The sequence below is a fragment of the Molothrus ater genome, chromosome 4 (assembly GCF_012460135.2).
Source record: "Molothrus ater isolate BHLD 08-10-18 breed brown headed cowbird chromosome 4, BPBGC_Mater_1.1, whole genome shotgun sequence".
In the NCBI taxonomy this organism is placed as follows: Eukaryota; Metazoa; Chordata; class Aves; order Passeriformes; family Icteridae; genus Molothrus; species Molothrus ater.
The window spans coordinates 11966042-11977010 of NC_050481.2; the positions used below are offsets into that span (position 1 = coordinate 11966042).

A 10969-nucleotide genomic window follows, 5' to 3' on the forward strand; every position below is an offset into this window, starting at 1 on the left:
CCTGAAAGCCAACTAGAAAAACTTTTCACTATGTAGGCTCCTGCTGAATTGTGGCCCTTAAGTAGACCTTCCTTTTCACTTACGAGTAACCAAACTTGAAAAAATCAAGTCAGAGTATGTTGCTGTAGGTACAAAATGGCTCACTGCAATGAGTAAATACCAGTGAAAAGGCACTTGCACATCCTGCAGGGCACCTGCTTGGCCTCTGGTACACAAGGGGTGTAACAAACATCAGTAAGAGGACATGCAAACAAAATGCATCTCTCCAACAGTTCTCTTTGGGCAAGGTGAAGTCCAGATGTTCCAACTCGTGCCCTTAGAACTGGTGTGCCAAGTGCACAGACCCCCTGAGGCAGTTGTGTAGGGTGTGTGTCTGCTCCAAGAGAGTCTCTGCAATGGAGAAGGGCTGGTCCTTGGGAAGTGAATCCAACACCAGCAGTGTGAGCACAAGAGACAACTCACTGGGGAGAGGCAGATTCACTCATGTGACAAAAACCCTGAGGCTTTTCATCCTTTGGATTTTCAGCGCCACCATTTTCTCCTGAGACCAACAAGCAGAATCTCTCACCTGTGCTTTCCTAATGACATGCACATCTTCCATTTCCATGTGAGATGGGTGAAGGGCGTTTTGCATTTGTGAGGATATGCAGACTGTAATTTGTGCCTAATTGCCCTCTCACCACATGTTGTGACACAAAATGATAGGGCCACTACCAAAAGCTGACTTGAAGATAGTCACAAACACAAGTTACCCAGCAGTGGAACCTAAGAAAAGGTCAGAAGAATGGAAAAAAACAAGCAGTGCAAAGATTTGAAGATTTGACTGGAGATGAAGACAAAAAGGCTGAGGGATGAATACAATGGTGTCAATGTGCAGAGGAGTGGTGTCCATCCACTCCTCACCAGCAATCCTTTTTGTGTGTGCATATGCTCCTTGCTCCCTCTGTTACACAGGATTCCAAACAGTGTATGATGTGCTGTTTTATTTACTGGTATCACAGAGCCAAGATGGCTCAGCTATTCTTGAGCATGCCCACATGAGAAGCCCCTGAACTTCAGACCATTGACATGCCACACGCACCTTTACCCTTTCAAACCCCACCTTTCATACACATTTCAGCATTGTCACTGTAGTCTCACAAATACACAGTTTTTTCAACCAAAAAACATGCATCCCTCTTGTCAAAATTAACTCACATAACCAAAAAACTGAGCTTTCAGCAGGGCACCTGAATTTAGGAGCCAATATGACTCCACAAGACTTTAAAGTACCAATTGCCTTTCTCTGGTAGATGGCTGAGCACAGCAGATGAGTCTACAACGTGCAACAGCTGAAATGAAAATCTCTGAGAGCCATCTCTAGTCACATCAGCATGGCAAACACTCCAGTTGTCTGTGAGACATCCCAGTTAGTGCCATCATCTTCAGAACCAATTTTCTTCCCTTTTCCTTGAACCAAATCTCTGTACCTTACCAATTCTTTGTAGATAAGATGACTGGAACCAAGCATCCAATATGCAATCTGTTAGTCCAGGGTGGAACTGAATCCCTAAAATAACTTCTTATTTGAGTGGTCACATTGTTCCCATAATGTGCAAATGGAATAGAGAAAGTCTATTTCCTGGGAAAAACTGTAGTGAAGTTTCATACCAAAATTCCAGCTTCTCTAGCAATTCAAGTCTTGTGCAGGAATCAGGGTGCAGCAAGGCAATGTTCTGCCTGAAATTCCACGGAACTGAAGACCTGCTGTAGGATGTTTGGGAAGCGGACTGTTCTTTGTCACAAGCACACTCCATAATCCATTTTGAGAAAGGCGTCCTGTTGCTTTGCTTATGAAAACAATAAGAACATGCCATGCCCAGAGGTGTCATGGTCTGATTTTCCAGGAGAATTGCCTAGTCTCTATATTTTAATTTAAGGATGGTTTTGAGAACCAGACACTTTCCTCAGTCCGAAACATTTGTTGTCCTTTATGGCACCAGAAGCCCATACGTGGCCCAGCACACCAAGGGTAACCATTGGGTTGGGAGAGGACTGTTTATCCACACACACAGCTAGCAGACAACAAAATCAGAACCCAAATGGTTAGTGGTCAGTGCATGATGTCCAGAACACAGCTCCACTATGAGGGAGGTGGTGCTTATCCTCCAGAGGAGAAAAAAAAAACGAAAACAAAACCAAACAGAACACACAAAAGACCAAAGCAGAACACTGTATGAGCACTTGAAATGACTGAAAACGGCTAAAACCAACCAGTCCTCCCCCCAGACCAAACACTAGGCACAGGACAGTGCTGAGATGCCTGCCAGTGTCCTCAGCTGCTTGGGCCTGGGGACCATCCACCCTCACCCAAGAGAGGAAATCTTTCTTCAACCACACCCAGAGCCTGTCAGTGCTGCAGGAGCTCCCTTGGCACACTCCTCCGTCGTTCCCTCGGGCTCATCTCCTCTGCAAGGCCGGGGCACCTGTCCCATGGCACGGGGGCCTTCCTCCTCAGCAGGCAAACCGGTGAGAGTTCCAGCACAGGGCTTCACAGCGTCGTCTCACCCACACACACCTTGTAGGGGGATTGCAGTTTCCTGCATCTAAAGCAGACACCAGCATGTGATTTGCATCAGCCAAACCTGAAACTGCAGCAGCCTGCACAGAACCAAATTCTAGCCCCCCTAATTCACTTGGGCAGCCCAGAGGAGCCCCACGGTTCAGACAACTGCACCACTGGTAGATCAGAAATCAGAAGTATAGAGAGTTAGTTCCTTGAAAATCACACCATAGATTAGTAGCAGGCAAAGACACAACCCCAGTGTCCCTAAAACTCTGCCCATTGAAATTCAGAACAATCTAATCAGAAGGTTCCAGATTTACCCATACCTCTTTCTAACATAGCAGTAGATGATGGCGAGTATTCCACTGGTCAGTATTCCAATCCCAATCCCCACAGCAATGTAGCGCTCATAAGAATTATGTGCATATGAATTTAGTGTTAAATGTTCACACCTCTCTCCATTATAACCTGCAAGGCACCTACAAAATAAATACACATCACACAAAAATCATTCAGAGCATGTTTCATTTTCTATTTCAAACATACATTAGTTTCCATCAGTTTTGAACAGATCACAAGAAGTCTAAACAAGGAGGGGCTGAACCTGGTGCTCACTCAGAACCTCTTCCCTCCACCAAGACTACCAGTTGTCCCAGTTTATCCAGGTTAAAACTTGCTTGAGTACTGCAGTCACAGCAGCAACACAGTCTAAACATCCCCTGGTTGTGCAGGGTGTGGACCAAGAGCACTGTGCTCTGCTGATCCTCAGCTGCTGTTATGTCTCCAGAGGCCAAGGCTGCCCACTAAGCATCCTAGAGAACTGTAAGGACACCATGGTTCTGGTTGGTATGGAGTTGTGGAATAAGGCAGTTGGAGCTGGTATGTTGGAAGGTGCTGTTCCCTTCTTAATACTCACTGTGAACATGTATTGATTCCTCTACTACTAACTCCAGTACCAGCTGTGATTTGAGATGGCACCATGGCAGTGACCTACAAAGCTGTGAATTGCCCTTCTCCCTTCCAGTTTCCACTAGCACAGTACTGCAGCCTTGTTTGCAGTCCTGAAACACCACAGCACTCAGGTCTGTGACAAAGTTTAATCCTGCAAATATCTGACACTGTGAAGCTGCACATGCAGCACATGAAGAATCAATGCCAGTGCCATTTTTGAAGAAGGGTATAACAGGCATCATTCCTTACTTGCATATGGGTTTCCTCAGCTCACTGTGGAAGGCGCAGAGCCCATTGATACAATAGCTGTGGTGCTCCTCAAGGCAGGTCTGCATCAGCTTCAAGAGCTTTGGCTGCTCTGAATAATCTACTGTGAAACAGAACAAAGTCATGTTACTTTTAGGACAGAACATTGTTTGAACATATTTTCACACCTGGAGCAGAACAGACACTGTGCAGCAAACACTCTGTATGTCAATTTACGGTGTGGTGTCTCGTGAGCTGGTTCAGTCAAGCACCGAACAGAGCAAGCTTCCCAGACAGTCCAGCACAGCTTTGAGAAAGCACTAACTGTAAATAAATCATCTGCTCTTGAGCAACATGTACAGAAATTACTATGGGAGATTCACACAGGGTAACATCAGCACTATCCAATCTGCAATGCAATCAGAAAAACTTCCCCAGTAATAGCAGGGGTTTAGGACACAAGGAGAGCACTGCATTACTCTCAGTATCCTTCCCAGTCTGGATTCAATTAATAGTTAATTTTTCCTTGTCCCAAGACAAACTATTGCACTTCTGGTGCTCCTGCCTATAAGCTCTGGGTGAGGATGAATGGTGGGACTCCTCCCTCCCCTCCCTTCTCCATGGTTCAATGTTAGCTGAGTGTCCCAGGACAGTTTTAAGCTGCCAAGACTGCCTGGTTGGTTTTGCTGTGCAAAAGCACAGTCCATGGTCAGCAAGGTGGTGAACTTGTGCTGAATTCTACACAACTGGGTCAGCAAGCACATTTCTCGCACAGAAAACACTACCTTATTCCCTTTTTCACAGTGGTTCAAATGGGAATAAAGAAGTCACAGGAACAGGGGTGCAGCAGGTGAGGAGAAAGCTCCAAAGCTTTGCCATCACTGCAGGCATCTGTTCCAACTGGTCTCTCTACCCAGTTCCAGGAATCACTGGTGGGGTGGGGTGTCCAAGCAATGACTTGCTATTTCAGGGGACTGCTTCAGTGACAGCTGAAGGTGATTTCCTAACAGAGGGCATGTCAACAGCAGCTTTCAGTTATGACCACAACAAAAATAACATCTTGCAGCAAGGTGACAAGGTCTACCCAACAAAGGTGACTCAAAGGTACAGCAAGCAGAACCCTTCCTTTCTGACTAAGTGCTGAATCCAGGTCTGGAAATGGTACGATCATGGAACCATTGCCACGCACACAAGCCTCAAGCCTCCTTGAGGGCAACTTGTGAGCCCACCACACACTTTTCAGGATTAACAGCACCAACCCCCTAAATTCCCAATCAAATTCCAGTCTGAACCATCTAACTGCAGGAACCTCCTTTGTGTGCTCTTCTAAGTAGTTTTGGAGGTTTTATCCTTCCTCCTCTCTGCAGCTTTATCAGAGGCAACAAGCAATGACAAACAGCTGTCCTTGCTAGAGCAGCTCTCAGCTTGAGCTGTGAATGATGTGGTTTGGACACCCAAAAGGCATGATGCTATCACTGACACTCAGATCAAACAATTCATTTGAGAACAGTGTCTCTCAAACCTGACAGAGTAACCAGACTCCCAGCTTAGCATGAGACCTAGGGAGAACAAGTGACAATTCAGGTCTGCTTGAAAAAATGACACATGGGCTTACTGCACTTCCACAGAAAAGCTACAGAGGTGGGGAAAGCACATCTTGTTTCAGAATGAACTTCTAATGGCTGAGAAAAGGGCATCTTAGCCATCCTTCCACAGAGAAAAAGTTACCCCCAAGTTTCTCTTCACACTATGGGGCCCAGAAACACAACGCAAGGGAGGAAGTTGGTGCTAGCTAAACAAAAGTTTAGTATCCAGCTCTGGCTCTTTTTGGGCTGCCTCTGGGAAGGTTGCTGACAATCTCTGGAGACAGGCTTGTTGGCTAAGAGCACAGTCAGCCAAGGACCAGGCCTTAGTGGGACAGACTCCAGGAAGGCGTTAAGAAAGGGCAGTTTTCAGGATGAAAAGACAGATTTTGGGACAAGAGATAGATGACCCTACTGGCTGCACAGGAGAACTGTACACTGCTCTCTCATGAGGAAAGCACAAAGGAAAGCATGTGGGCAGCAGAGCTGCAGGGCTCAGCATGCCAAGGAGATCCAGGGTGCCAGAGACTCTCAAAAGCCCACTCTGGTTAGGTCTAAAGAACCTGCAGAACAGCTACCTAAGCTCCGCAGGGAAGAGTTTCAGAAAACAGACAATGGCAAGTCCACACTTTTCCCAGGAGCCTCCTCAAACTCTCAGGCACCAACTGTTTTGAATCACCATTTCAGCACAAAATGCACTGGAAAAACCACTAAAAATATCTTTCAATGGGAGACTTCAGCCAGCATTTCCCACTGCCCAAAGTACTGCTCTCCTGCTAGGCCCTGAGAAGGTGTCTATTGCACAGGTTTAGTTTTTCATTTCCATCTCTTCCACGAGGGGAAGAAAGAAAATAAACATGAGGAAGGTACAAATTCACACCCCAGAGGCACAAAATCCCCAGCCACCTCTACCCCAACTTCGACCAGATGGATTGCCACATCCCAAAATCTCTCCTTGCTCATGCCAGCTCTGCCGAGAGGTGGCAGACTTCCACCTACCCACACCTGCAGGAAACCTGGCTTTGCGCAGGCACAGGAACCCCTTTCCCTGAGTGCCAGTGTCATTAGAAACCCAGGTTAGCCCGGAGCAGCAGCCTGCCTAGAAAGCACTTGAGACAGACCAGCACATTCCTTCTTCGCTGTCAGGAGGAACAGCTTGTGGGTAACATCAGCTATTAAGTCTACACACAAAAATTCCGTGAGCTAATTATTTTGACATTGCAAAAGTACAAATTACCTCTGAAAGAATGAGTCTCAAAAACAAAAAGGATGATTTCCTAGCCTGCCCCAGAGCATTATGTTAATTCCTATCATACTGCCCACCTAGATACTAAACAAGTTGTTGAATAAACAGGTCCATGTGCCCTTTCATGTCACATGAGGAGAGAGAAACATGCCATGTAAGCACTTGACAGCTGCCTGCAACTGAGTCATTCAGATACACCTGGCAAGATCTGACATGAAATCAGGGTTACAGGTACTTGGAAGCCTGGGCTTGCCAAAACTAACAGACTGGCAACAAAAGGATCAGCCAGTAAGACCATGACAGCTCAGTCCACAAGTATGGTGCATCAGGGAGGAAAGGCAGTGGGAAAGAGGAGGCAGGGAAGGGCTCAGTCCCAGCTCCAGGGCCTCCTTTACTACCTTTCAGTGGAATTCTCTTAAAGGAAAATGCTGGTGTCCAGTTGACTACCACAGCTCCAGCTGCCACAAAGGTTCACAGACTACTGCAGACATGGCTGTGACCCTGTAAATAAGCCTCCTCTTTGTTGAAACATGACCCAATGCTCCTGCTTTCTAGAAACAACACTAACAGGGCACTTAACAAGCCACAGGGTATTTCCACTTCATTATCTTCCTGTTTGCTGTATGCAGCTCAGCAAGAATCATGTCACAGACTAAACCAGACCACAGTGCTGCACTGATAAACCAAAGTACTGTGGTCAAAAACCAACACCTTACCAATTTCACATGCATACAAGTGCGTGTATACGTATTTTATGTGTATATATATATAAGGAACCCACACATACAGTATGTGTGTGGATGAATGCATATGTAACACTCTGCCACTACAAGAGATCAGAAATGAAAACAAAACAGCTGGACTTGTTATGAGAAAATAAAAAGCTTATGGAGCTACTAAAAAGGCTTGGAAGACATCCTGTGATGACTTAGAATTGACAGAAGATTATTTGTATGTAGGTTTATTCACCTTTCAAAGTACAGAGACACTAAAAAGTATCACAGTTAGGTTCCTCTCTACTGACCTGCCAAAACCTCATTCCCAGATGGCACAGCTCTCTGAAAGCAATGACATCACCAGCATCTCAGGTAACATCAATGCAGCTGGCAGGATAAACACAGCTCTGCTCTCAGAGGTTGGCAGGTAAAAGAGCCTGAGTTCACATTTCAGTCAGGAAAGAGAAAGGAAGAAGAGAGAGCCAGCACTCAGATGAGAGCTGTGAAAGCCCAGACAGCCAAAAGCAAAACTGCAACAAAGACAGAAACTAGTGAGTAACAACTCATGACAGGCATTGTTTGACGTTGTGCCTGTTCCTTCTCACTTCTACACACTGAGGTGCGTGCTGAGCACAGACAGAAACCAAGCACCAGGTGAAAGTAACAGAAATTAGACATCAGCCTTAAAATGTATCCTTCAAATCATGACTAAACTTGAGTTCAATGAAACTTCAGCTGCTCATCGCTGAGCCTATCCCAGCTGGGTGGCAGCCCTTACTCCAGAGAGGCTTCAAAGACTCCATGAAGAAATCAGCTTGTCTCACAAATCCCACAGTGTCCAAGGGATGGAGCATCACAGATTTTGGTGGAAGTTTTATTTTGTTGGTTGGGTTTTTCCCCCAGTCGACAGATTAACAGAGACAAACAGAACAAAAAACCAATACCTTCAGCGTTGTTTTTTGTCCAATTAATCCGTAAGTCTGTGCTGAGGGATGAAGCAGTAATAGTGGACTCTTCACTCAGTGCCCCCATTGCTGTGTAATGCAAATAGATGCTTACTGGAACAGAAAACTCAGTGTATCTATTCAAGGTTCATTTCACCCAGAAAGCACTTCATACCAAGATGCACTTCAAACAAACCCCAGAGAAGGCAGCAATACAGTAACAATTCACTTAAAACACTCTTCCTTTTAACGCAGTGTAATTATGATTGTGGGACAACAAACAATGGCTTGTAAATGTCCCAAAATACAAATCCATTATGTTTTCCATTCTATTATCCTGCACAATTTACAGCATAGATACACGTAGCATAGTACAAACCTTACACCTATTTACCAGTTTAAGAAGCTTATTTTCAGAGTCTAAATTACACCCCATCAATTAAAATTTCATCCAGGTTTCAAATGGCTGAAGTAGCTCTGCTCCCTACATCTCTGCACACCTCCCACCCCACTGCCTATCTCAGAAGGAGAAAGGCTTTGTTTCTGTTTAACAAACCCTGGCACCTCACAACACAGAAAAGCCTCTTCCAAACCTACCTTTCAGCAAAATATAGATTAGCATTCCAAACACCATGGCAGCTACTTTAACACCTTCTCAGGTCTTCTTTCCAGGTGGCTTGCTTGCTGTGCTTATCTGTGCTCCCGTGTTTTCTCTTGCACTTATACTCCAGGAAGCGTCATCTCCTGTTCTCACCAATCAAGAAAAGGTGCATCTGGTAACAACCTAACCCCCGGGGCAACCACACATTTATTTAGGAAACTGCTATTATCTAGCAATGGCATCAGGTTTTCTTTTGAAACCCTGGTTTCCTATTACCTGTGGGCATAAAGGTGCAGTTTTAGAGCGAGACCCAGAATCTGACAGTGCAGAAGAACAAAAAAAAACAGCCAAACAAAGGCGAGCCAAACAAAACACGACTGAAAGTGTAGTGTTTTTTTCTCTTCACAATGTAGGTCTTGTATTACTTCCAGAAGGATATTCACCCTCAGGATGCTACACTGGAGTTCAAGTGCAGACACCAGTCCCTGCTCTGCTAATGTTCCTCCCCTGGTCCTCCCATCTCTCAGTCCCTGCCATCCAGAAGAGGAACTGCGGGAACAGCTAGTGCCGAGATTAGGAAGCGATCAGGCACAAAGATAATGGATGGTGTTCTTCATCAGTGGCTGCCAGCGGGAGGCCTTTGATCCCAGGCCCTGCAAGCCTGAGGGCTGTGCTAATCACTTTCCACTCAGCCTGGCTGTGCACAGCCCGGGAAGCCAGGAAGCCCACTGGCCGGTGGCAGGCCTGGGATTGCTGGCTAGAGCTGCAGGGCACAAGTCCAGACCTGGCCAGGCACAAACAGTGACAAAACACAGGCTGAAAGAGCAGGTAAACTGCTGCCTCCTACAGCAGCAGATCCCTTCATTTCTGCCAAAAAAGCCCATCTCTGCCTCTCCAAGAAGTGACTATGCTTAATGCAAACACTCATACTTGTTACATAGTGTTTGCAGGGTCTCTAGAACAGACCTGTCAAACATGCTTCTCATACTAAACCACTCTCCACAACTCCAAACACTGTCCAGCTTCCTTGGTCACAGGCAGCTTGGAACAAGCAGGACTGGTCTCTCTGAAGGGTACTGATGTGCCCAGACTAGAGCAGTTAATTGGAAAATCCCAGTTCAGTAACACACTGAGACATCAACAACCTGACTGACCAAAGGAGAGGTACATAGCTCACCTCAGCAACAACTCTCACTTCCTCAACTGTAAGCTCCAATCAACAAAAACATTGCACAATTTTTAGATTTTAAAACCCAAAGCCTTTTAATAAGTGCCTTGGTAACTCAAATCAGCTCACATCCTCCCTCTCCATGGCATTCTCCTCAGTGACCTATAGGACTACATCCAACCACTTCATGTGCTCAGGGAAAAACACCAGCTAGTTATGCATATTTTAATTATTGCCTTTTCCTGCTCATGGACTGCATTCCAGGAGGCTTTTCCCTTCCTTTACTATCCTGAATTACTGCATGCCTGCACACTGATTGAGTGCAACTTGCACACTTCCTGGATGGACAGGAGTGTTTATGCCTACCCAGATAACCTCTGCTATCAGTCCCAAGCAGGGATGAGGTTGGTGAGCCTTGCTTTCAACACTCAGCTGCACAATGGCAGTTTAATCTGGCCTGAATCAGAGGGCAGGCTTTGTCATGAGGCAGCACAGCAGGTGCGGTAGGCCTGGGACAAGGCTGCAGTGGGCAAGGCTGTCCTCTGTCTGCCGCAGGGCATTTGTCCTTGGACAAACCTTGACCAGGTCAGGCACACCAGCCTGCTTTCTGGGTTGTCTAATGGGCCCTTCCCTCTGGATACTCCTTCTGGATGTTCTCCCAGCAGAGAGCACTCTCATGGAAGCCTCCAGCAGCTCCGCAGACAGCATGTAGTGGAGCCAAGCCCGGGCCCCAGAGGCTGTGCTGTAATGCTAACCCAGCTCCCACAGGATCAAGGGAAAGGCTTGCCATGCACAGTGACCTGCTTGGAGGGCATGACACAGGCAGGCTCGCTCAAGGAACACAGGCACAGTGCCTTAAATGGCTACTCTGCCAAAAATTACAGAGATGATCACAGTTAAACCAAAGAAAACAAACAGCAGTGCAAACAGATGGACACAGCAATGACTGAACACACAATAAACAAAGGA

At 46.2% G+C, this 10969-nt stretch overlaps 1 protein-coding gene across 2 annotated transcripts; it reads right to left on the reverse strand.

Annotated features, from left to right (window-relative positions):
- Positions 1-968: 968 nt before the first annotated feature.
- Positions 969-10939, reverse strand: EPGN (epithelial mitogen). Of its 2 annotated transcripts, none has more exons than XM_054514582.1 (5): positions 8829-10939; positions 8232-8321; positions 3746-3863; positions 2872-3024; positions 969-2585 (listed from the first exon to the last, which is right to left on the reverse strand). In XM_054514582.1, exons 1-5 carry the CDS (start codon positions 8863-8865, stop codon positions 2531-2533), a joined length of 453 nt encoding a protein of 150 aa, XP_054370557.1. In that variant the 5' UTR covers positions 8866-10939; the 3' UTR covers positions 969-2530. The 2 variants fall into 2 exon arrangements, with proteins under 2 accessions (XP_054370557.1, XP_054370555.1); XM_054514580.1 differs by having other exon boundaries at positions 3746-3866.
- Between the last annotated feature and the right edge of the window lie 30 nt (positions 10940-10969).

What these genes read in the sequence shown, in the direction of transcription:
- EPGN (XM_054514580.1), bottom strand. Translation starts at nt 8,865, where the DNA reads ATGGTGTTTGGAATGCTAATCTATATTTTGCTGAAAG. An exon ending in GACAAAAAACAACGCTGAAG is followed by an intron (nt 3,867 to 8,231) that starts GTATTGGTTTTT and finishes TCTGTTTCACAG; the next exon opens with TAGATTATTCAGAGCAGCCA. An exon ending in CTGAGGAAACCCATATGCAA is followed by an intron (nt 3,025 to 3,745) that starts GTAAGGAATGAT and finishes TTTATTTTGTAG; the next exon opens with GTGCCTTGCAGGTTATAATG.